The 25,439-nt window shown below is 28.9% G+C and overlaps 1 protein-coding gene across 1 annotated transcript in view; it reads right to left on the bottom strand.

Moving 5' to 3' along the window:
• Nucleotides 1-5,894: 5,894 nt before the first annotated feature.
• Nucleotides 5,895-25,439, bottom strand: part of LOC109601499 (LHFPL tetraspan subfamily member 6 protein) — a 163,570-nt gene continuing 144,025 nt past the window's right edge. Inside the window, exons 5-7 of the mRNA XM_049964520.1 lie at nucleotides 17,495-17,593; nucleotides 9,511-9,602; nucleotides 5,895-6,864 (exon numbers count right to left, since the gene is read on the bottom strand). Coding sequence (XP_049820477.1) covers nucleotides 6,838-6,864; nucleotides 9,511-9,602; nucleotides 17,495-17,593 — 218 coding nt within the window. The 3' untranslated portion in view covers nucleotides 5,895-6,837. The remainder of the gene's footprint in view (nucleotides 6,865-9,510; nucleotides 9,603-17,494; nucleotides 17,594-25,439) is intronic.

The raw sequence follows: 25,439 nt of genomic DNA on the forward strand, positions 1-25,439 counted from the left end.
ATCATAAATATATCAATTTAAGAGTATAAAATGACGTATAAAAAACATTATCAAGTTACTATTAATTTATTAAATACACATTGTCTAAATTGCATTTATGAAATTATTTGATGTTATCTTTCTTAAAACCATTAAATATCGAAATTTAGTCTTCGTAAGTCGTGAAATAAAATTTAAAATCCCATCATCATTCTTCGGCAACACATAACGATTCCAGACGGTTGCGTATGCAAATTGAAGCTGTATATGTTCAGTTCCCTGAATGGCTTGTTGACATCGCGGTCGGAGCGGCTCAAAAACGTCGCCGTTAATATTGCACGTTGCCGTTGTAATTCGAAGTCTATAACGGTTATGAGGGAATCCATAGGGGAATGTGTGCGAGGCGTGGATTCAAAGGGCCCATCTACGCTCGTATGCAATGTATTTACCGGTAGGAAGTACTTTTTTAAGGTCCATTTTCTATACGATCGCGATATTTTATTTAGAAGGGTCAGATGTTACCTTTAATAAAAACTGTGTTATTACCTAAATTACGCGCTGCAGGGGAACATTTTCGAGAATGTACTTGTGGTAAATATTACAGGGCACGTACCTATGTGTGGGTAGGGATATACCCCGAAATTAATTCTTAAAGTAAATACGAATACAGAATTACTCTAATTCAAATTGTGCAAATTAATATACTTACTTTGTAGACCTCTGATATTCTACATGGTTTCCCTGGAAATTAAACCTTTGCTGAGTGAACACCAAATTATTATCGCGGATTACTCTTTAATACGCCACTATTCCACTATGTTTTATGTTTACATTAATTAATTTTGAGAAAGATACTTTGTATTACATCTATAATAAAATCAGGGACCTTAATTTTTATATATATTTTAATAGACATTTTCACATATGGTAAGAAAACTTTACAATTTGTTCCTCATAATTATATTAGTTTTACTTGTAAAAAATAATTAATTCGAATGATTTTATATTTTGTAATCTTCGCACCTTCAAATATTAAACGAATAAAATAGAATAAATTTTATATTTTTTTCATCCACACATCTTGTTTAAAAAGATAAATTCTTGCGTTTTTCCATTGTATTAACAAATTTTGATTATTTAAATTAACGTATAATTTAAGAAAAGTTAAAATGTCATGATTTTTCTCTATCTGTAGCTCAATTCAATAACTTTTTAACATTTCCATCTGTTATAAGACTAATTTAATTCTCATAATTATATTAAGTTTGAAGGTGGTAAAAAATATTGAAGTCTTTTCACTTCATAGAAGAATAAAATATGATTCTATAATTTTACTATTATAATTCTATAATTTTTGGAAATTCCGCATCTTGTCAGAAAAGACTCATTCTTATGATTTTTTAAATCTTGTAAAATTAAATTTGGTTATTCTAGATATTAATATTTAATTTAAGAGAAGTTAAATTGTTATGATTCCTACAACTTTATCTGCAACTTCCAATTCTTGTGGAATAAATTCTATAATTTTTTGACATTTCCATTTCTTATATATTTAACTGTCTTATTATATTATATTATATTATAATTAACTCTCTTGTTATATTAATTTTAAAGATTGTAAGAAATACTGAATGTTTTACGAGTATATGTAACCTTCTTATCTTGTATGTAAAATTATTTTTTTAATTTTTTAGAGATGTTTCATTTTTTTTATTTTTTATTGTACAATTATTTACGTAATGAACAGTTTAATTTTGAAGGGGAGGTTAAAACTGATGTTCATTTTATTTTTCTTGTCCATAATCTAAAATTTTTTTCACTAGACATTAACTTATTTGTAGAACGTTGTTTACAAATTGTTGATTAGAGTAGTGATTATAAATTATTTTTTTGGTACCTATTATAAATAAAAATAGTCCAATCTTAACAAGTCGCTATTATTTTAATCATGTGTTAATTAGTAGTGAATAATTATTGTAACCGCCATTTCGAATTGCCATCGTCAATTTTTATGAGTGTTTCATTTAAAATTTCGTTTTAAATAGGAAATTCATGTTAAACAAATGCATTTTGTATTCAAAATTTTCAATTGTTACTGAAAAACAAAAAAATAAATAAAAGGCCGCTCTCTAACGAATGATGAACATATCCGAGCCAAAACCATAAATATACAAAATAAAATAAATGTTTTTCAGACTGGAAATATGAAGTAATGCGGAAACTATTATAAATTTGTTTAGGCTTTTATTTTTTTATTAATAACCGTTGTCAAATGGAATGTTAAATATCTCAAAAAAAAAGATGATTAATTGGCATCGGTAAAAATAAAATCAATGTTTCGATGGAAACTGAATTACATGCTTTTTTGTGACAAACGAGTAAAGCGTTATCTTCAAATAAATAATATGGAACTTGTTAAAACTACAGTTGGGATATTTTTATGAAACTTTTATTTATTACACAGTAAAAGCAGCGGCTGATGTTAAACTTTTATATTTTAGAATCGTAATTGCATATAAACCAAAACATGAAATATAACTCCTATTATAAACAAAATTTAGTGTTAAATTTTCAATTAATCCAATAATGGACTAATTAAATGTTTTTGTAATTGCACTTTAATTCCATTACATACGTATAGTATGTTTACGTCCAAAAGTAAATATTTTTACTTTATAACTAGTCACTGGCAATATTTAACAGCAAGAGAATATTTAAATATGATTTTGATTGTTTAGTGTAATTTGAAATTAAATTTCATTTTCAGATGGATATTTCAGTGGTAAAATTACATGATTTTCACGACATGACGCTGTATTGTTCGAAATCTGACACTCGATTTAAATGTGGTCGTATTGTTCGGCGATGCGATTTATAACTAAACATAAATTTATTGAATGCGTAAAAATAAATTGGGTTCGGCGTAACTGTCTCCGTTTTCCTTCATAATGAACAAGTTTTAATTAGATTTTATGTTTATTATTGTAAATGTCGTATTAATTAAAAACATAATTAAGATGCATAAATTGGAAATAAACTAATTATGGTTGCTTTTAGTAAGCTGTTATTTTTAAATATGGGATTATACCAGTTTTACTAAACAGCCAATACTTTTATTTGTCGAAGCTTTAGGTCATTTTAAGTAAAGCTTTGCAATAATTATCCGACTGACCCAAGAAATTAACCTTTATTAGGGATGACAATATAAAACGTAATTTAGTAAAATATATTGTTCAACATATTTAAATTTACGGGTACGTTTAATTAGTATACTAATCTGTACAAATTTGCCTATTTGCCCTGTCTTTTCTAACATATTAAGTTGTAAAATTTGGTTAATTCAAAAATTTTTATTTACATATAACAAAAGCCATTATAAAATACATACAAGAAAAGTCTAAGGATATTTTGTAAACTTTTGTTTTAATATTGTACATATGTTTACTTAAACCAAATCAAAGTAAAAATATTTGTTAAAATTAAATATAAAACATAAAAAAGTTACATCACTATAACAGTTTTATATCTGTTGGGTATAGACAAGGTAAGGTGTTCCATAGTATGTTGAGACATTTAAGTTTATTCTATATAAAAGAGCTCTACGTAAACGCTATGGTCACATAGCTTTATAGGATTTGACGTGGTACGACCTCAATTCCTTCGTAGTTTGTAATAATGTAACAGATGTAAAAAACTGTTATTTAATGGCTTTGTGACAATTTTTAGATTGAGATCAGATTTTTGATGGGTTTTCTTAAAATTAATCTTGCATATGTTAATAGTAAAATAGTCGTAAAATTGTACAAAACTTATTTCAAAATATACTTATTTTAATCTATACGATAGTCGATTTTTAATACGTGTGATTTCTTTTCGAACCCTTATCTAGTGTCAGGGTGTCTTTGTGTAAAACTAATTGATAAAATATTCAGAAATTAAATTAAATTAATTAAAATTTAGTAATTTACCCTTACATGAAATTTTAGAGAATTGTAATTCTGTTCTTTTATCTTTTTGTCTTTCAAAATTAGTAAACTTAAGTAAATGAATTGATTTTTAAATTATTGAAAATATTTGTAAGTACAATGATTTTTCCTTATGCAAAAAATATCATAATTGTAAATGTGTTGAAATAATGTATTGTATTTTATTTTGAATTGCAATAAGAATTTTTGGGCTAAGTACATTATTATTTCGATTAGGGTTTCTTAAAAACTCTTAAATTAGTTTGGCAACAATGTTGAGAAAAGGAGCGAACATTTGTTTAATTCATCTGATTGGTTGAAGTAGTTAGAGACATTCTGTTCCTTAAGGGACTTAAGTCACCACCTACTTCTTGCCCTTCCTAGAATCCGAATTTATAAAAACTCTGAGATTCATTTATTTCGCTAGATTTTCATCAGAATTTTTAAGTATCAAGATCGAAGTTGTTTTAGTTTTTTTTTTACTTACTATTTGTTGCATCAATGGTTATAATATTCGTTTAAGTTAATTTTAAATCATTCAATTTCATATTTTTATTTGTTTTTTTTTTTGCTTTCTTATATTTATTGTTTAATATAGTTAGGTTGTTTTAACCTGAGTTTTAATTAGTCCCGTACTATGAATTTAAGAACAGTAAAGCAGTGACTAGAAATTATCTAATATTTCTGTTTGGTGTAAGATGTGAGTATTGAGTGTGATACATCACATTAGTTGAAGAAATTCTATTCAATGATCTTGTGCCATTATATATAAAAACTTCAAAGACATCGTCGTTCTAAATTTGCAGATTCTCTCTAAAGTCTTGTCCAACGAGAATCTATATGAAAATTAAAGCTGGATTTGGCTGTGAATAAAACTGCTGCTCAATAATTTTCAATGTATTTTTGAAAATCTTCACACCATTCCAATCTTATCTTGCCCTCTGGTGCTGAAAGGAAAGGTTAATGTTAAATATGGACTTCTTACCGACTAATGACACTTTGGCAAATACTAAACCTCTCAGCGGCCTCAATTTGTCTTAAGTGAACTCCAAACTGTCCCACTGCTCGATTCATTTCTTTGATAGTCATATGACGTTGTTAAATTGAAAAACAGAATAATTTTGACACAATAGATACTTAATTCGTTAGATTGAATTATATTCGTATATTTTATGCGTATTTATATTCTATATACTTTTTAATAAATTAACAAGAACATGTTTAAAATGTTAAAAATATATAATATTTGAAACAAAAAGTAAATTTAAGAAATTTATCTGAATTTTAGCCCACCGATCATGAAGCTCGATTTCATAATACGCATTTATCATCAATACGTTGTGGATGAATCAAATTAATCTGTACATCGAACAGATGGAGTTATGGTATGGAGTTCCATTGCTTAATGTAGTCTGTCCTCTTTAATTTTCATGCAAGTTAATATGATCGCTCAGCGATACATCCATGAAATAGTGAAACTCCTCACTTGTTGGTTTTACTTATGACCCTTCAAAATTCAATAGGATATTGCCAGACCTCATATTGTGCCTTTGAAGTGTTTTCAGCATTTCTCTGTAAATTTATTGCCATGCCCAGAAAAACATCACCGATTAAATACAGCTCTCCCTCCGCAGACATTGGCGGGACAGCTTCAAGAGGTGACATGGAATGAGGTACTTCAAGAGGAAATTGACCATCGCATTAAAATAATTTTAAGCCGATTAATGGGTATTTGGATTATAGTAGTAGTTCTACTCATTAGTTTTAAACAATTATATTGAAAACATATTCAACATTTTTGTCTGAATTTTTAATTAGTTGATACTTTCTATTCATTACTTCAAACTGTAGACCTAAAATTAATGGAATCTAACCACTTGTTTATTTTATGTTACCTACCTTGAGGTGACCTTTCTAAGTCGTAGAATTTGGTAAGAAAAATAACAAAAAATCTATATTCAAAAATTTTTATTCACATAGTTTCATAACTGTTCACAATTAAATAATTACAAATTTAATATCAATAAAATTACTCAAAAAATGAACAGATTTTAACATTAAAGCTTTTTAATATATCAAACACATTCAATAACAATAAAAATAAATTCAGTCTTCGGATATGATGAGATGGTTTTTAGCACTTTGTGTCTATTCGCAACTAACGAAATCACACTAAAATTATTAAAATTTATAACAATTTATTTTTCTTAAACTCGTTTTACTGTACAAATGAGGGCGCACTTTAGGAGTTTTTGCACTGCGTCAATTTTTTTGGTAACTGTATTTTTGACAAAACATACGCACTATTAAAACAAAAAAAAAAAAAAAACGAAGAACGTAGCTGTAACTCATCCAAGGGTGTGTGTGACGAAGTAGTGAACTATAGTCTGGAATATTGTGGCATTTCATCGTGACATTGTGAAACCTGAGGAAAGTTACGTGTTTCCAATAAAATTTATCGATAATGAAATAAAGTTTTATCACAGAGCCCGAAACATTTTCAACGCCCCGGGCAAGGAAAAGGTTTCGCGCGCGTCCGTAATGATAGGGGCGGAAAATACAGATACTTAATCAAACACGTTCTCGCGTGCCTGCATCAGACACTTCGGCAAATCTCCCATGATGTCGTCGGTGTCTGGATCCCTCGCGTTGTTGGGTGAAAGAGGCACGTTTCCGGTAGCCGATTGCACAACTTTCTCAATGGTCGTTACGCCGTTACCGTCGTGGGCGGCCGCCGACGCCTGGTGCCGCCGTCCCACCTCCTCCAAGTTCTGGTAGAGATGGTTCGTGACGGCGCCCTGCGGCGGGACCGGGTGGGCGAGACGGTATGCCACAAGGTGTTGCTGGAGGTGGTGTTGGTGGTTCGTGGCGTCGTCTCCATTTCGCTGTACATTCAAATTCGCAACGAGCCCGCTTTCACCTGCAACAGACGCGTAACTATGGGATGTGGCGGCAATTTTTATGGATATAGTTCATCTGGCTGGAGTGCTTGAGAATTTACTTCAACTTATTGTTGCATTATGTCTAAGTTAAAAGCAACACCAACTACGATTTTCATAGAACTAATTTGATGTTTCATTTACTTTTTTTTATTTTAATTCATCACTTATAATAATGTCGTTTCCTTTTATAATCACATCAATAAACTTAAATATTAAAAACATAAATTGGTTTTGGTTTAATTTTACAGCCATTTAATTCGTACTCCGTTGAACTCATATTAAAATCCTAAGGGAAATTGATAATGTACTTGTACCCTTTGTTGATACTCAATACGGAACGCCGATAAATATCAATTTTCTCTCCAAATGGGATAGGATTTTCCCTTTAAATGACTGACATCATTTTTTAGCCTGTCTACCCCAGGAATATTCTTGCGTGTATGCTCCTGCCTTTCTTATTAGCAAATAGGGTCGGATTCGGGATGTTGTATGTTCCCTTTTATAAAAATGTTTCACATGAATTTCCTCATCGTTATACCATTTTTATGGGAGCCCATTTAAATTCTTTTAAGCAGATAATATAAGGTTTTTTTAATTAAGATCTGTGTAAACGGGAATAATGAAGCGTATTTTTCATACAAATTGTGCATAAATTAAATTTTGTTAAACATTAGAATGAAAATTTCAAATTTAATTTTAAAGATTAAATTTTACATATTTACTTGACAAATAAAAGGTATTACAATAAAGTTGACATCTAGTTAAATAAGTTCATAAAACTAAATAATTAAAACAAAAACAAAACAAGTAATGAAAATGCAGTGAAACGTAATCAGCTTTTCAAAAATTGCCATTTTATAAAACACTTCTTATTAACTTTCAAGTTTAATTAAAGTTGAAATAAGTAGCGCAAAACTTTAACGCGTAACTTGAGTTAATACCAGTAAAGTTTTTTATATAGATTAATTTAAAATTTTTATTTATACAGTGTGTACTTCAAGATGTTTCTTTAATACCATATATCTTTATTATCGTGCTGGTAAGGTAAAAACTTCTGTAACTTATTTCTTGTGTTTTCGATGAGATATATTTGTTAAATCAAATTTCATAGATATTTGTCCGTTATAATGGAAAAATTGAAAATATGTCAATTTTTTATAATTTGTATCCGTATAATTCATGTTATATAACTTTCGTATCTGTTTTATAGGAAAGTCTTGTGTATGTGCCTGACTGACATCTTAATACTGATTGTTCTTACGTTGTTAACTCTCTATATTCTAGTATTATCAATGAGTAAAACAATGAAAAGAATGTTGTGGTTGTAAAAAAACAATATTATTTTAAACTATAAGTATAGATATCGATATGGCATTCCAAAATTAAAATGTTTTACATTGTATAAAAATATAAAATATTTGAGTTGTATTTAAATGTTGATGGGATATTTGATTGTCCACAATTGGATGGTATTTTGTTAAAGACAAATTAAATAATTTTATAAAAATTCATTTATCATTTAAAACTTCTTTTTGTTAAAAGTAATCGGCAGGATTAACACCTTTGGGATAAGTAGTAGAAGATTTTAATAATATCTTAAATTTTACAAAATATATTTTTCTACAAGAAAACATCATTGTTTCCATAAAAAAAATTGTCATTTACAAGAGGGTGCGTGTGCCAGTGGGAAATAATATGTCTACATGACACAAAAAATTTGATTTTTCCGTTAAAATTCATTTAAAATAGTTTTATATAACTTTTATAATAACCAGATACAAATTATGAAAATTTTAATATTATTTTTTCCATTATCCATTTGATTATGATTATTTGATTTTACAATTAGATATCACTAGTTTACAAATTGGAAATAAATTGCGCCTTTTATATATCATTGTCATTTTCCTAAAAATTTCATACCAAATCTGAAAATCATAATTAAATATTTTTATAATAGCATTTTTGAATGAAATCATACTGAAATTTTGTTTTTCAATTTGTGGAGTTGCTCCGCGATAATCGATAAATTAGATCTAAAGTTATACTCGAAAATGTTGGTACAACGCTGAAAATGGAAAATAAAAAAATCTATAATTCATTATTTGAAAATGCTTCTATAAAAATATTTTAAGTATGAATTTTGTGTTTAGTGAAACAAAATTTATAGGAAAATCATGGTGGGATATAAAAGTGCATCCCATCAAATCACGAAACCTCGTTTTTGATAGATTAATAATAATAAATTAACGTGCTTCTCTCTATACCGATCGAAAAGTGTCTGATCCGAGTGAATTTTGAAATAGACATTATGGACGACAGAGACAGTAAAAGTTTCCCACTAAGGGGCAAACTTGTGTATCTGTCGTATCGATGTCTCTATCATAATTCAATCGGATCAAACGCTTTTCTATCGGTCTAATAAATTATTACAAAATTATATTATAAAGTTGTATATTTGTACTTTGAATCTATCACATTGCCTCGATTGTAAAATCTTGTATTCTGTTTTACTAGTATTATTTTTACACCATTCAACAGTATCTTATTAAGTCTTTGAGAGCTAAATTAATCAAAAATAATATAAAGTTTGTTTTCTAATTAAATAAGTTAAATTTACTTACCCGAGATGCGCAAAAACTTAAACAGAAACACAATAATAGTAGTAGAACAGCGATAGCCAGGAAGTACACTGACCAAGACAGTTCACAGGTCCCTGAAACAAAAAATATGATTTCTAAAACCATTTTTAACAACATTTATTTGCTTGCGACACCTGCATTAACATGTTCACTAATAATGGAATTATTACCACTTTAAGATACTTGTAAATGTATGCATGCATTAACTAAAATGGCGTCTATTACACAGACAAAACCCAATTATGTAATACAATAAAATTACGTAAAGGGAACCTTGCAGACAAAGCATGTGCATGCATACACTCGTATGTTTTGAAGTCGCAAGGCGAGCCCTTTCCCGGCGTTATTAAATGGAAATGTTTACACTAAATAATTTCTCGCATTCACAAAAATGTTGTGAGAAAAAAAAAGGCGGCGAAAGGCGTCGCGAATAAAGGAAATCTGCGAGCATTCGTCATTCAGCAGATGCCTGGAAAAGCCGAAGCCTCGCGCTGAAAGCAGTTCAGCAAAATGCATTAACACAGCTTGAGTGGAGCTACTGATCCAGGAAAACTCTAGCTACGTGTTGAAACAATGAGTTATGCAGGAAAATCGTGCTTGACATTCTATACCCTCTCGCTCTGTACAGCCAAATGATTTCGCCTTTGTGCGATAGTTTCCATCTCGGCGACGTAAAATAGCTGATGAATTCGTTTATCAAGTCGTAGCGCGCCCAATATCCAAGCGACATTTTCACACTAGTGTCGTGACTTAATGTAGGCACGGAGCTTTCTTATGTTATTTTGTTTTTCGTGTAAACTCGATCTCTTTTATGTTCAAGTGCAGTTTTATTAACTGTTATTTACTTTCTTTCGTCTTCAAAGTAAATATAAATAACGTTTTAACTGCACATACATGAAAACTTTTTCACAGTTTTTATTATTTACTTACTACATATAAAATTATGAATAAAACAAATAAACCATTAATTATAAAAAATATTAATAAAAGTAGCCCTGAATAAGCATAGCAATTTTATAATAAAAATACTGGAGCCTTCTCAAAAAAATTCATTGTCCTTTCTATTTAATCAATTTGGTATTAGAATATTAATATTGATTTTGGGAATATTTGTGATGAAACTTTTAGGTTTAACTTAATGAAAGTCGATAAATTTGCTATCAAGGTAAAGAGTTTTCTTTGAACTATCTTGAATATTTTATAATTATTTTACGCCCAGTTTCAAGTTTTACACCACGCTATAGTTATATAAAATTAACAAAAAATTGATTTTGACCTATTATTAAAAGTATTTACATATTTTTAGAGAACAATTAAATCGTTTTATTATATGCTAAATAGAGAATGATTAAAAAAGAAAGAGTAGTAAAACAGCATTAACGAATTTTTGAAGTGAAAACTTTTTTAGCCGCGTTGGGCACTTTTTGATAGGGGAAAATCTAATGGGTTCGTGTCACCGACATTCTCATGACTGTACGCGCAGTGTGCTGTGCACTTTAGACACTTTTTGGATGGGTGAAATCTCGAGCGTTCGCATCACCGACATGCTTATACCAGTATATCTGTAACTATACAATTGACGTATAGTGCTGTGTATATCTTATAAGTGAAATTGAATGATCGATAACTCAGTATTACAAAATATAAAACGACAATCGATGACTATACACTATACTTAGATAAATTTGAATCAAACATTTTCATTTCTTACTTTAGTTATCATAAGCCTATTGTATCTTTTTTAGAACAAAATAAAATAAAATGAAAGTACACAAAATTTTTTTGAAAATAATGATGACAATGTAAGTAAATACAAATACTATCCATAAATAATATAATTGTATATTAATTGTTATTTCAATTGAATTGTATTTATATTTTGTCATAATCTTGTACTGCCCGTAGTATATTTGAATAATAAAAAACCATATAAACTTGCATATAATTGTTGCTCGGAGTGTCAATAGACGTGAAAACCAGGTTGATAATTTTAATTCAAACATTATGAAATTTCATATTTTAATACTAAAAGTTTTCACTTCTATCGGCAGTCTCTATAACTATAACTGCCATTTTTTTATCAAAAGCAAAAACAATATAACAATTTAATTTAGTACCTCGCATATCTCTCGCTGCTTTGTAATAAAGCATTTTCACGCCTGTTCATACCTCTTATTAGAAAATCGATAAATTCTTGAGGGATTTTATTTCATTCCTCAACTGCATTCTATAAGAGGACTGGAATACTCATGATAGGATATAAATGGCGCCAAATTAATCCGTGTAAGGAATCCCATGGATGCTCAGTTGGGTTCATATACAGGGAAAGTGGCATTTTCATTTTTTCAATTCTACCTTCTCTAAGAACATCACGTAGTGCCTCGGCCCTCTCGTATAGATTGTACAATTAGTCGAATCATAAGATCTATGCAAATTTGACTTACCATTGAGAACATGTACCAAAGCAGTTCATCTTCCAAACATGATTCAACCCCAAAACTTGGCACATGTTTAAAAAAAGAACATTTTACCATTGAGGCAAAAGCAAATTTTGATGAACATGAACTCAAAGGTTTAGTTTCTACGGAACATTGTTCATTGAATATTCCTCGTAACTGTACTGTAATGAATGTTCAATCTTTGAACAATTTGCTTATATGACAAACCTTCGTCGCAAAGAAATATTATTTCTAAATGAATTTCATTAGTTGATGATCTTGGCATTTTTACGATTACGAACATTATTAAATGTTCAGCGATACAAAGCTAAATACTCTTTTTTGATTAAAATTGTATTGAAAAATGAAATCGTTTCCATTTTTTGTTGCTTTTTAATTTGTTTGACACAAAGACTGTTAAAGATACTTATACTGCTTGAATTAAATTTAAACAAGTAAATTCATTATTTAGACGGTAATTCAGTCTTTTAAAACTGAACTTATTATATTTTTTACTTCAGTCATCAGTGAATGTAATACGACCACTTAAAAAAAATTAATTTGATAGGTTCAAATAGAATACAAAACCAAAACAGTGTTACAAATATAAAAAATTTGTTGTACACATGTCTATATGTAAATTAATTGTAATAACAAAGGATTAGAAAGTATTGTAGGTTGATTGGTTCTTTTACTTTATTTATCTATAATTTTGAAAACATTAACATTAATTTTGTTTAGTGTGGACAATAGTATTTCTAGTAGTTGTTATATACATTTATTGTGACTATTTAAAATTAATTTTGTTGTAAATTTATTAATATTACTATTATTAATCAGTAAATTCGAAAGAAAAATTGCTTCTTCTGATAAGCCCGTGTTCCAATATCCAAGTGTTATTTGTAATATATTTTCCACATGGTACATTTCAAATACTCATTATATTAAATAAAAATGATTAAATTGAAATTAATTGTTGGGTTCTAATTTCAATATGAGATGCATAAAATAATTTAAAAGTATTTATCTTATCGTTAATTCTACAAAATAATTTATTTCAACTTAAAATTCAGTACAATAATCTGATGTTCTGCGACTAAAACAGTCTCATTTAAAACAATTTGTTGTTATTAAGCGACTCGATACCTAATTATACCAAGCATGTTTGGACAATATCATTGCTGTTTACTGAATATCTCTGTTAATAATTTCGTTGTTAAGGTTTGTCCCGAAACTTACCCAAGCACAACCGCGAATGATTCAACCGCCGGCCGGGAACATCAACTGGTTCGTTTGACACCCAAATCTGGTGACCTCGAATGTTATTCCCCATTTGAATGCTTCTGACCGCATTATCGCGGTTTATCTGAAGGGCTCTCGAATGATCATTGTCAAAGATACCATTTGGTTTTACCAGTGGTCGTTGTAATGAACGGCATGAAACATACGTTAGGGAGCTACTGTCGAATGAAATATTTTTTATTAGCAGTAATCAGAAATTTTACTGGAGCGAGAAAATGATTTTTTCATAGCCACCAACCGCCATGTAATCATTAAAAATTATGTGGGTCACATCGTAAATTAGAGCAACACCGTTAATTAAAAAGGTATTACGACAGCGTGTACGATAAATCTAGAATATGGCTAACAATGTAATATTTGCCGGCTTTCCAATTATCACATCGTTGTTTTACAGATATATATTTCCATACGGAACGGCCCCACTTCCATTCAACCCCAAGTAATAAAAGGAAATTTATTTGTAGAACACGAGCAGTTTAAACTACACATGCCTGTTCCAACCCCGGCAATAAAATTAAATTTATTTGTTAAGGAGTGCGTCGGGTTGTGTGTGGTACAAGTGATGTAAGGAGAACTTCTTTGATTCCTTGCTCGGTTTTAATTTTACCATTTTTCTTTACACTCTTTCATGGCGCACCGAACAAACACCATTATATTCTGTTGATGCAGTTGCTGAATTTTCAATTGCATTTTTCGATACAAGATAATTATATTTGCGTTCGGAAATTTGTTTGTCGGTAAATAACATCCATTTAGTGACATTTTATATTTTGTGTAAAAGGATTTTGATCATTTTTCATATTCGGTAAATTCGGTTAAATCTGTTTTCGGTTTTTAAATTATAAAATGTAAAAAATATGTATAAAATGTTACTAAATAATAAATACATTAAATTAAGTGTTCAACCGGACAAAGGAAACAAATTTCATAATTTTCTTTCAGCTGCATACACCTTTTCCAACGATGTTCAATAATTTTAATGTCCAGTTACTTATTGTCGACAAATCTTTTATTTTTCTATTTTTGGAAATAGATAATAATTCGACGGGGCTAAATCTGACGAATAAAATGCGTTTTAATGTTTTTTTTTTGAAGAAAAGCTGTTGCTATCACCTTCCAACCGTCAGTTGGAGAAGATAATAACTCCGTCGAGTTATTGGGGTTTTTGTTTTCTAGTCTATTGTTTTACTTCTTCTTTTAACTCAGGTGTAAAATGGTGTTCTTATGTTTTATGCTTTAGTATAAATCAATGCAAATTTTGGACTTCATTTCTACAATAACCAGCCATCTTCATGTCCAAATTTCTCGTCAATCATGCGAAACATAATATATTTGCCCACCATTTCTGTTGATTCACGCATTTTTAGTTAATTACTAGTCCTGAAACTATAATAGTATTTGATATATCAATTTCTTAAACTCTTTGCGATTTAAATTAACACATATCAAAAGTTAAACATAATGGAAAAAGTATGTACAAATAACTTTTTACTTTTACAAATTTTACTTAATACATATATAAATTTTAATACATTGTTTATCCTCCATGGTTATTGATGACTGAGACTCCTCTGCCTGCGTTCCATAACTTTTGAACACATGAGTTTATTTATAAATCTTGGAGGAATTGCTCTTAAGCAATGCAAGCTGTTATGTTTCAGTACATCCATATACATAGTTAGAATGTAAATTTCTTATTACAAATAATTTGATAAATATAAAAAAATAATAGCTTTTTTATCATCGAAAATCAATGTAATAAATAAAATAACATTTTAATAAGATTATTATATTATAAGACAAATTATTTATATTTCCATATGCTGCTGTAATTTATTTTAATATGCCTGATTTATATGGTTTTAATTTAAAATAAATATTGTTTTAATCTACAAAGCTTCATTAATATATAATCGATTATTAATATACAATATTACACATGGTTCCCTAGGTTGTACATATGCAAATTTCAATAATCCCTACAAAGGAACAATTTTAACTCGAATGATATAGGTAATATGTATATTAATATTCAATATTCTGGTAATTTAGATTAATGAATCTCCGTTACCAACTTGAATTTAAGCATTCAACCTCAATGTAAATATTTTTATTGACATTGCATTGTCTGAATAACGAATATTTGTGCAAACTTTATGCATATTAACGTACTTTTAAAATGCAAACAACAAATACCCGACAAATAATTAATTGCTGGGCACAGAAGTTTTTTATGTACTTGCACATATTTATTTAATATGCATTTTAGAGAGTAGAGCAAATACTCATGTGAATTTTATTGTTAACACATTCGCACGTCGTTAATATTGTCGAAGCACAAATAAAAACAATGATTTCAACCCCACATTAACAGTGGCACATTAACGGTATTTATTTAGTGTAACTGCTGATTAATTATGTTGCATAATATGAATTTCAATTATCGTGTGATTTAAATAATTGCTAACATACGATTGAAAAATTAATTACGGCCGTAAATTAAAAGTTGATTTCGTTAAACCGTAAAATCTATCATGATTACGGAATTAATATTTATTAACTTATTATGTTAATAAATCATTGCTTTTAATGTGTGTTGTTTGTTTTATTGGCAACACACATACGCGTTCTCACTGACGTTGATGATTGAATAACTTCGTACTTATTTAATCTGGCTGATGCATACTGAGTTTTGTTTGGTTTGCGAAGCTTGAATTAAAAAATGAATTGTTCAAATATCACACGGTAATAGTGGATATCGTTGTTAATTAATTAGTATTTAATTTGGGAAAAGCAAATATAGAAATGCAATGCGTAAATGAGTTAAATTTATGTGTTGTTAAAGGTAGCAAAATGGTTAATTAGCACATCTAAAAATTCAATAAATTTAGTATCAATAAAAAGAGTGCTTTTATCTATCTTTTACATTTTACCAAAATTTTGTAGATCTTATCATCAGCCACTAGAAATACTAATTTGAAATTTGTTTATATAATTTAAATAATTGTTTCATATTGTCATTCATTCAATACAGATATTTCAACATTCTAATTAACAAACCTATCTGATAAATATACTTTAGAAATAATAAACCATATAAAAAGATAATTATATAATTGATATGTTAAGATACAATATTTTTTGAAAGTAAATATTATTAATTCATTATGGAATTGTTCATAACTTCATTTTCTAATATCTTTTAGCTGAGATATTCTTTATTGACATTCTTCTACAATATCTACACGAGACGAATCATGCAATCCATAATTATAATAATAAAATCATTTTATTAGATTAATTTAATTTAGAGGCATTCGAATTTTCAATATTTTCAATTTAATCTACATAATTATTGTCATTTTAGTTTGTTTAGGTATAGGTAAGTAGTAGTAAATACTTCTAGCTAAAAAAGCTATAAAGATAAATAATATATTATCATAAATGCAAATTTAATAAATTAAGAAAAAAATAATTTAGTTAGTTTTAGTGGTGTTTTAGTCTAATGTAAGATCGGCATCCTCTATTTAATCATCGGCGTACGGTAAAAATTACAACTTGGTAGTCAACCCAATAATTTTAGTAGTCGAATATTTTTGAACGTGATTTATACAAACCGAGTCGAGCTGAAGGAAATTAATTTTCATTTTATTCGTCGTAATTCAGGAAATAGAAACGTTTTATCTTGTTAAGTTATTCCATCTTAGCGTTTTCGCTCTCCTTTGTATCTAAAATATGTTGTCGGCGAAAATAATGCCTTCGATATACAAGCGATTTGAATATTTAAATTAAGGTTTGACAATGCTTACTGATGAAGCCATCTATCAAGGGAAAAAATATAATTTCTGTGGGAAAGTTTTCTAGAAAATTTATATTTCCGTGCATGGAAAAACTGTTCTTATATAATTTTACTATGTATGTAAATATAAAAGCTGTTTTGGATGTCTCAGTTTTAAATAAGTAGATATATTTTATTTATTTGTAATAAGTAATAATAATTATTATATTAAATTAATTAAATGTACAAAACAATAATTAAAATATTTCTATGTTTTGGTCTGTAAAAAAACTGTTTTATTATCTCGACGAGTAAAAGATGGATAGACGTGATGTGTGTGTTGTCAAATTGCGAGACAATTTTATTACAGCCAGTCAGGTAATTTTCGCCTTTTCAACAGTTATTTATGCGCGGTAAGCGAACCATCAAATTAAAACATGGGACTAACCTAGTCTGTATATGTTGCTCGTGTTCCCGCAGGACTCTCGAACTTCTCGGTTGTCCCATCCCACAGGATAAATAGCGCCTCCTGTTATCACTAGAACAGCTGAAACAAAAAAAAATTAAATTATAAACCGTGTCATAAAAATGATAAAATATTACTGTTGTTTTGTTTCTTGGGAGGTTTTATGTTTTCGGGGGTGTCGCCGCCACTAAATCAACCCTGAAAAATTTTATACTGTCGCGTTGCGTTCCCATTAACACATTGTTCTGTTATCTCTTACAATGGTGTAATGAAATGGTGACGTTCAGTGTGTTTCAAAAGATTCATGTGGAGTTTTTTTCAATGGCGGGGTTTCACTGTGCAAACTAAATATTTGGCTGGATACATTCTATTTAGTCACGTATCAAACGAATAACCGTGTTACTTTATCTGTTGAATTTTTATTGTAATTCTAACGGATGGTTGGTTAATTTATTTTCTTTAAAAAACTGATTTATATTTTTATTTTAGGAATGCAGTGTAAATGTTTTCTGTGTAATTTATTTATTTTTTATTAGAAGCATCCAACATAGCGTAAATCCAATTATTATTTGTAAAATTAAAATATACGCTTAACTATTATTTCTATGTACGTTGCACCCTAGTTACCCTAGAATGAGTAAGAAAAGGTTTCTATATAATCGCAGTAAATTTGTAAAGTTGAGAGAAAATCAATAAAATGCTTAAAGGAAAAAACGTGCATGACGACCTTATAGCATGAATAAAAAAAATCAAAAATTTAAAATGTGGATACTTTTAATTTTTTAATCTTAATATTTTATTTTTTATAAATTTAAATTAACAATTTTTATTATTTAATTTAATTGATTATTTGAATGATTATTTTTTTAATCTTATATTTTTATATTTTAGAAATTATTTATTTCTTTTAAATTTAACTGATTGTATGTAATATTTCAAGGTTAACTCGATTTTTTTAAATTTCAATTAATAATTTTTCAAAATTATTAAATATTTTGAAAAAACTTAAAAATCTTATGAAATATAAATTCAAAATTTTGTTCATTCAAAAATAAACAGCGAAACAAAAATAAAAAGATATTTGGTTAATTTTCGATGTAGTAAAAATAATTTGGTAAAATATACAAGTTATTTTTTGAAAATGCCTCCTAATAATTATACAATTGAAGTTGCAAAATCCGAAACAGTACTATATGTCAAAAATAGAAAAATAGGTTTCTGAAAAACCTACTTAATATAAGTCGCAAAATTCGAATTTACAATAAAAAATAGGGATTCCAATTTAAAATTATAGCACTAATATAAACTGATGGCAAAAAGTTAATCATATTATCTTACTTTAGAACTAAATGATTATTTAATATAAATTAAAATTGTACCCTATATAATAATAATATAGTAAAAGGAGAAAAAATTAATATAAAGAAAAAAATGTTCGATAAAATATGCACCGCCCATTCATTATTTTATAAAAATTAATGATCTCATTATATTCCAGACCAAAGTAGGCAGAATTAAATAAGCCGTATATTAATAATTCTAATATTTAAAATTTTATCGATGGTTTGCAATAACCGCATACGAAATGAATATTTGAATAACTTAAAATGGCTAGCAATAAAAAAATGTTTAGTTTGCGAATTGGGATTTTGCGAGTTTAAAAGCTTCCGTTCTGTCACAAGAATGGAAATTATAAACAATTCCCGTTGAATATGTATGTTGGACATAATAACCTTTTTTTGTTTATCGTGTTGCTGCGGAGGGAATAACTGTTTTTCGTAATGTGAATAAATTAACAGGACATGATGCTTTCAGTTTCGTTAAAAATTCAAATTACATATGTGACAAAGGACCAAATGCTTTAATCAAACGGGGATCTAACATATATATTTAAAATAGCAAAAACATTTCAACATAGTTCCTTTTCAGAAGAACATTAAATATTTTTGTGTAAAACATTTGTCTAGAAATAAATAACATAAATAAATAAAGTAATAATAATAAAATAATTATAATTATAGAATAGTTAAGAAATTATAATGTTTAATAATAATGTTTTATAATAATTGAAATTATTATTCTTCATTTATTTATTGTGGCTACTCATTTGCATAAAATAAACTGCCGGCAAAAAATAGGAAATATTGCAAGAGGAAAATTTACAAATTTTCAAATGTGTATTCTCAAAGTAAAATTCAGCCTTTTTAAGTCTAACAAAAGTAAAGTAAATTTAATTGCAAAATGAAAGATTTTGAAAAACGGTTCAATATCTTGTAGGGCCACAAAAGCTTGAATACAGTGTAGTCAATCATATTTTGAGAAATATTGTCCCAGATTTGAAGTAAAGCATCCCGTAACTGCAGAAGAACAACATTCCACATGTATTCTATGGGATATAGGTCGGGTGATATCATGAGGTCGTACGTTGTTGTCTAAAAACTGGTATTCCGTCCCTATCTCCTTGGAAATAGGGTTGACAATGCTTGTGATGATGTCTCTTCTATACATTTTTTTGTTCATGTCGTCGTCACAAATGTGCAGTGACGTTCGGCGGCGTAGAGCGATGCCACACCAAACCATTATCGAGCCCCTTCGTACAAGCGTGAACTGCTTGGAGAAATCCGCGATGCCTTGGAAAATTTCTCAGCCTCCACGTCCCAACTCGACTCAAATTATTATGCAGACCACGCCTAGACTAATCAGAAAACAGCACAGCGTTCCATTTGATCACCCAAAGTTGCCTCTCTCACGTGGCGATCAGTGAAGAGTACTCTTCTTAATCGTCTTCTAGACACCGAATTCGTGAAATCGATTTCGAATGGTTTAACCATGTACGTGGAATCGGTGTATCGAGGTGGCAGACATTGTGATATCCCTTCTTGCATTTTGGGTGATGTAGCGGTCTTGCCTGACGATGGTGCACCCTGGTGTACCCCGTCCAGGTCTTCTACGTACGCTATACGTTTCTCTATATCTCCTTATTATACATTGTAATTTTCCCATCGTTATCGCAACATGGACTTCATACAAATACCCTATTGGTTTCAACTTCACTTAAATAATGTAAGACTCGAGAAAATAAAAAAAACAACTAAAATGTTTAAATTTTTTACCAACAATAAGAAATTGTTTTGAATTTTTAAATACACAGCATATATTTGAAAAAATAATAGCATTGAAACGCTCGCCCTATAAATATGTGTTATTATGTTAAACAAGAAAATTTTCAAAAGTATTTTTTGCTGACAGTTTATAAAGAATTTTTATCACATTCTGAGTTTAGTTTTTTCTGTAAATGAAGAATATGTGCCAAATTATATGCGGGTTCGATGGTTGCGTTTTACGGGTCGAAAGAGGGTCTCGAATATTTAAAATTCCCTTAGCCGCCAATCATTACTAAAATGCACCCTTTAGGAGGCTGCCTTTGAGAAGTGGTCGTTAAAGGAATCGCACGAATGGAACTTTTTAATTTGTCGAAGTAATAAAAAATCACGTGTACCAAAGTCTTAAATAAATCAGAGCCATTCCAAAAGCAAATTATTCTTTAAAAGATACAGAGGATAAAATGGACGGTGGAAAAGTGTAATCAAGTTAATTCAATATTGTAGGTCTGTGGCCTTCAGCCCTTTACTGATTAGAGCCTAATCAGATAAAAAGTTGCCCTAAAAGTTTCTCAGTTGCCGAATTATTGAAGCAGAAAAGTGTTTGATGTTAACGAATTGAAAAAAATGCAAAAAAATTTATTCTTTTTATTCCTTTGGTATGAAATGTTGAAGTTAACACACAGGAATGTATCAAAAATCGTTTGAAACAATTCATCAACGAACAAAGCATTTTAGAAAAAAAGCTAGTTACTGTTTCTTTAATCATGCATTACTTTACAGTAGCTGGTTTTTAATTAAATTACCAGCAAGACTGATAAACGTATTCAAATCATAAATATCATATCAGCCGTATGAAATCGTAGAACAGGAATATTTGAATTGGATTTTAGAGTCAGCACGAGAATTTCCGCAAAAAGAAAAAAATATAGTTTACATATGACATGATCACAATTCACCGAAGAAATCAATATTTGCACATTCTCTTTGAAGTTTAATTAAAATCTTTTTAAGGGACCTGTTTAAAAGTACGATTGCGGTGGATCAGTGATTGGTTCTACATTTGTCTGAATTGCCATATGTAAATTTATTCCCAGAACTTTCAAAGAAGCCGTATGTTCAAACTTTAAAAAATATATTAATATATTAATTAGCAAACGAACATATCGTTTTATAGAATTTAGGAGATTTTATATTATTATTCATTCTTATATTTTATATTATATTAACTACTTATACGAAAATGAGACATAACTTTTATTTTATCATGATATCATTGATCATAAAAACTTTTAATACCTTCTCAAGAAACATAGATGAATACATAATTTCATTACTTAAGCCAGCAGTATAAATAAGGCAGCAGATTTTTATGGGGGGTTGGAAATAGAAAATGGAAAGCTGAAGGATCCATCAATTTATTAAAAGTTTCATGCAGAGTAGTGAATATACAAATTCATTTAATTTGAAATGTATATTAAATGGGAAAGTTTCAGAAATATGGCCCTGCTTCTTTAACGAAATCTCAAATTGAATACGATGAATTTGAATGCAAAATATTATATTTTTATCCCTTAGTCTTAAATAAAAACCATCATTAGAAAATTGTGTTTTCTTAATTAAGTACTTTAAATGAAAATGCTTAACCAATAAGCAGATATTAAAAAAGTATAAACCTAGCAAAAGTTCGAACAATATATAATACAAAAAAGGTTTTAAAACTTTTTTCAGTTACGAATGAGGGGCAATTGAAAAATATATTGTAACAGAGTACATTAGCCAAGTTTACAGTTATTAATATCGCATGTGAAACAATTTCGGGATTATTGCCATGAAATTAAAAGTCACTAAGGGAGGGGTTTAATTAATTTTTAATCTCATCAATGTTCAATGTTGCAAGTCGTTGGGGGATAATTTCCATTAAAAGCCAAGTCCCATGCTGCAGACGTACACCGCAGGTAATGGTCCTTTTTCCGAATCGTAACGCCAACCATTACTTTGACCCCTTAAATTGGAAACAATTTAAAAATCTCGGTTTTACCCTTTCCGTGTTCGTTAGGATTGCCTTTAAATATTCAGGCGCAATAGTGGAAATTCGGATATCCTACGTCCGTTGTCGCAACGTCTCCTCAGGATGCGAAAGGGTTAACGAAATTTTGTGGGGGTTTTTGTTACATTGAGAAACGATTACTTTCGAATTAATAATTTTGTCTGTATATTAGTTTCCTTATTATATTGTAGAGTATTACATGTGAAATTTTCATGCATAAGTGCCTCAAGTTAATTTTTTGTAGAATTGGTAGAGAAAGATTGACTTAAATATTTCATTTTTACTGCCGAAAACTGCATTTTGACAGGTTTCAAAGAAGTGTAGTAACTTTTTTAATTAATTTTGTTACAAAGTGTAAAAACTTTTGTCAGTCACTTTTTACAGCAGCATTTTATCTTAAATTCAATTTAATTGAATTTGCATTTAAAATGTCAAAAAAGTAAAATTCTTTAAAAATATATAACTTATGTTACAGTATTAGCCATAATACATGGAATTTCTTAATTTTCTATATTTTAAAAATTTGTACGATAATATTAATATTATTAATGTTCTAAAATATAATAGACATATTGATTACTATAATGATTAGGTATTTTACCAATTCTGTGTAGCACACCAAGAATTGTATGTAATTTAAATTTTTTGTTTGGATAAAAAACTAGGATTTTTTTAAAGCGAAATAAGTGTTTTAAACCTTAATTTATATGCCTGAATCTGATAATAACCTCATTAAACTGGGTAAAGGCAAATTTGTTGGTTTTGAGTTGCGTAACAAAATATTAGATTTCTATAAAAGCAATTGTTAAGAAAGTCGCAATTTTGAAGCGAATAATTCGGATATAGAGTCAGTGGCATATAAGCACCAGGTAAATCATCAGAAAGACCACGAAAAAACATCCAACATCAGGATAAAAAAATTGTGCGTATTGATGAAGCCGACCCATTCTTATCATCGGCCCAAATTTCCGCTGTTATGGACCATTCTAAGCCATCTGGGATTTCTACAAGGACAATTCGCCAGAGACTTTTGGATTCTGGCTTAAAAAGTTGTAGGCCAGTAAGTAAACCACTTCTACGAAAGAAGAACATCGCAGCCAGACTAATCTTTGGCCAAGAGCACATTGGGTCGATATTCAACAGGTAAGTTCAACATTTTAAAATAAATTTTTCAAAAATTAGGGACAATGCAGTAATTATGTTAAGTTATATAACGATATTTTTGGTAAATTTCGCAATATTTCATGTGTAACCAAATATGATGTTTCACAAATTTATTATTAACATATTAACAATGAATAATTTATTTGAAAATTATTAATTATGTTCTCTTTGTTTCACATAACATTAATTACATCGCAAAGTGCCACAAATATTTTCAATTTTTTACTAAAGATAATTTATTGTGCAAATTCAAAACAACTTTTGAAATTTAAATTTTGTTGTAATGTATTTTCTTTAGGTGACACTCTAGATATTGATTTTAATTAATTTATTCATTAACGGACGTGTTCTACCTGCTTCCAAATTTTGACCATGTATTTTAGAAACGATCAAAGAAATCAAAATAGAGTTTGTAACAATCAACATTAAAAAATATAAATGCATAATTCAGTTTTTCTCTATATGGTTTGTAAATTTATAACATCTAGAGACTGCGTATACCTTGCTTATATAATATTGATTTTATTAAGATTGTATAAACTAGAATTAATAATATTAGAATCAACAATTGGAAATCCTAACCATATTTGAGTATGAGGCGTTAAAGATTAAAAGGAACAGTGTTTGCAAATGGTTAAATATAATATTACTTAGCGCCTCATAATATAACTTCATATAATGTTCAACGCTTGGTAAGGACGTTTCAGCTTACTTCACTTTAATCACATTGAAAACTGTCTCCCATATAATATCTTAATTAGATGCTCCAAGCAACGCAATACTTTTTGTTTGTTTGAATTTTATGTCGCCGTGTGTGTTCGTTATATGTAATAAAGTTCTCTAAAACCGCGATAAATATTATTCGGAAGAATTTTATGGATTTTACAGATACCGATTTCCGACTATTTACTGCCCCTAAATCTTAAAACGGACAGTTGTTTAAAATGTCTTGTCTTAGTGTCTGGTGCAGCTTTTATATTCCGTCGATAAATTTAAGGATTTTAGCCAAAGACAGCGCAATACATATTGACTCGACCGAAGTTTCAGAAGTCCTTCTTAAAGTACATTTTAAATGATAATGAGAGTCGGTACTGAGACCTTATAAAGTGCCTCCTCGAATTTTATAAATAAAACGAAACGGTCCCATTCCGTGGCATTTGTTTATTTTAGCCTGAAGAAGTTGCACCAAAAAAAAACCGGCAGCATTTTCAAGTTACGTAAGTTTAAATACATTTAAATATAACAGTTTCAATATTCTAATCTAAAAGTTTTGTGCAGACGAAACAAATTGAATTTTACAGTGACTTAAAATACAAACGTGTAACATGATATTTGCTTCCTTGTTGACGCTACAGTTATAATATTATTTTTACTTAGATTACGTGAACAATTTACCAAAATCTATTGAGGTTTGGAATGGATATTAATATTCGTTTTTAATATTATAATATCAGGTACATTACTGAAAAACATTTTATTAAAATTTTTCAGTAATTAAAAACGTCATACAAACATTTTAGTTTCAAAAATGTCTTTATAATGATTAATAATGATATCAGCGATATTCGGGTTATTTCTGTAGTTTATACAGCAATAATTGTTGCACTAGGCA

Source organism: Aethina tumida, chromosome 3 (genome assembly GCF_024364675.1).
Source record: "Aethina tumida isolate Nest 87 chromosome 3, icAetTumi1.1, whole genome shotgun sequence".
Classification (NCBI taxonomy): domain Eukaryota; kingdom Metazoa; phylum Arthropoda; class Insecta; order Coleoptera; family Nitidulidae; genus Aethina; species Aethina tumida.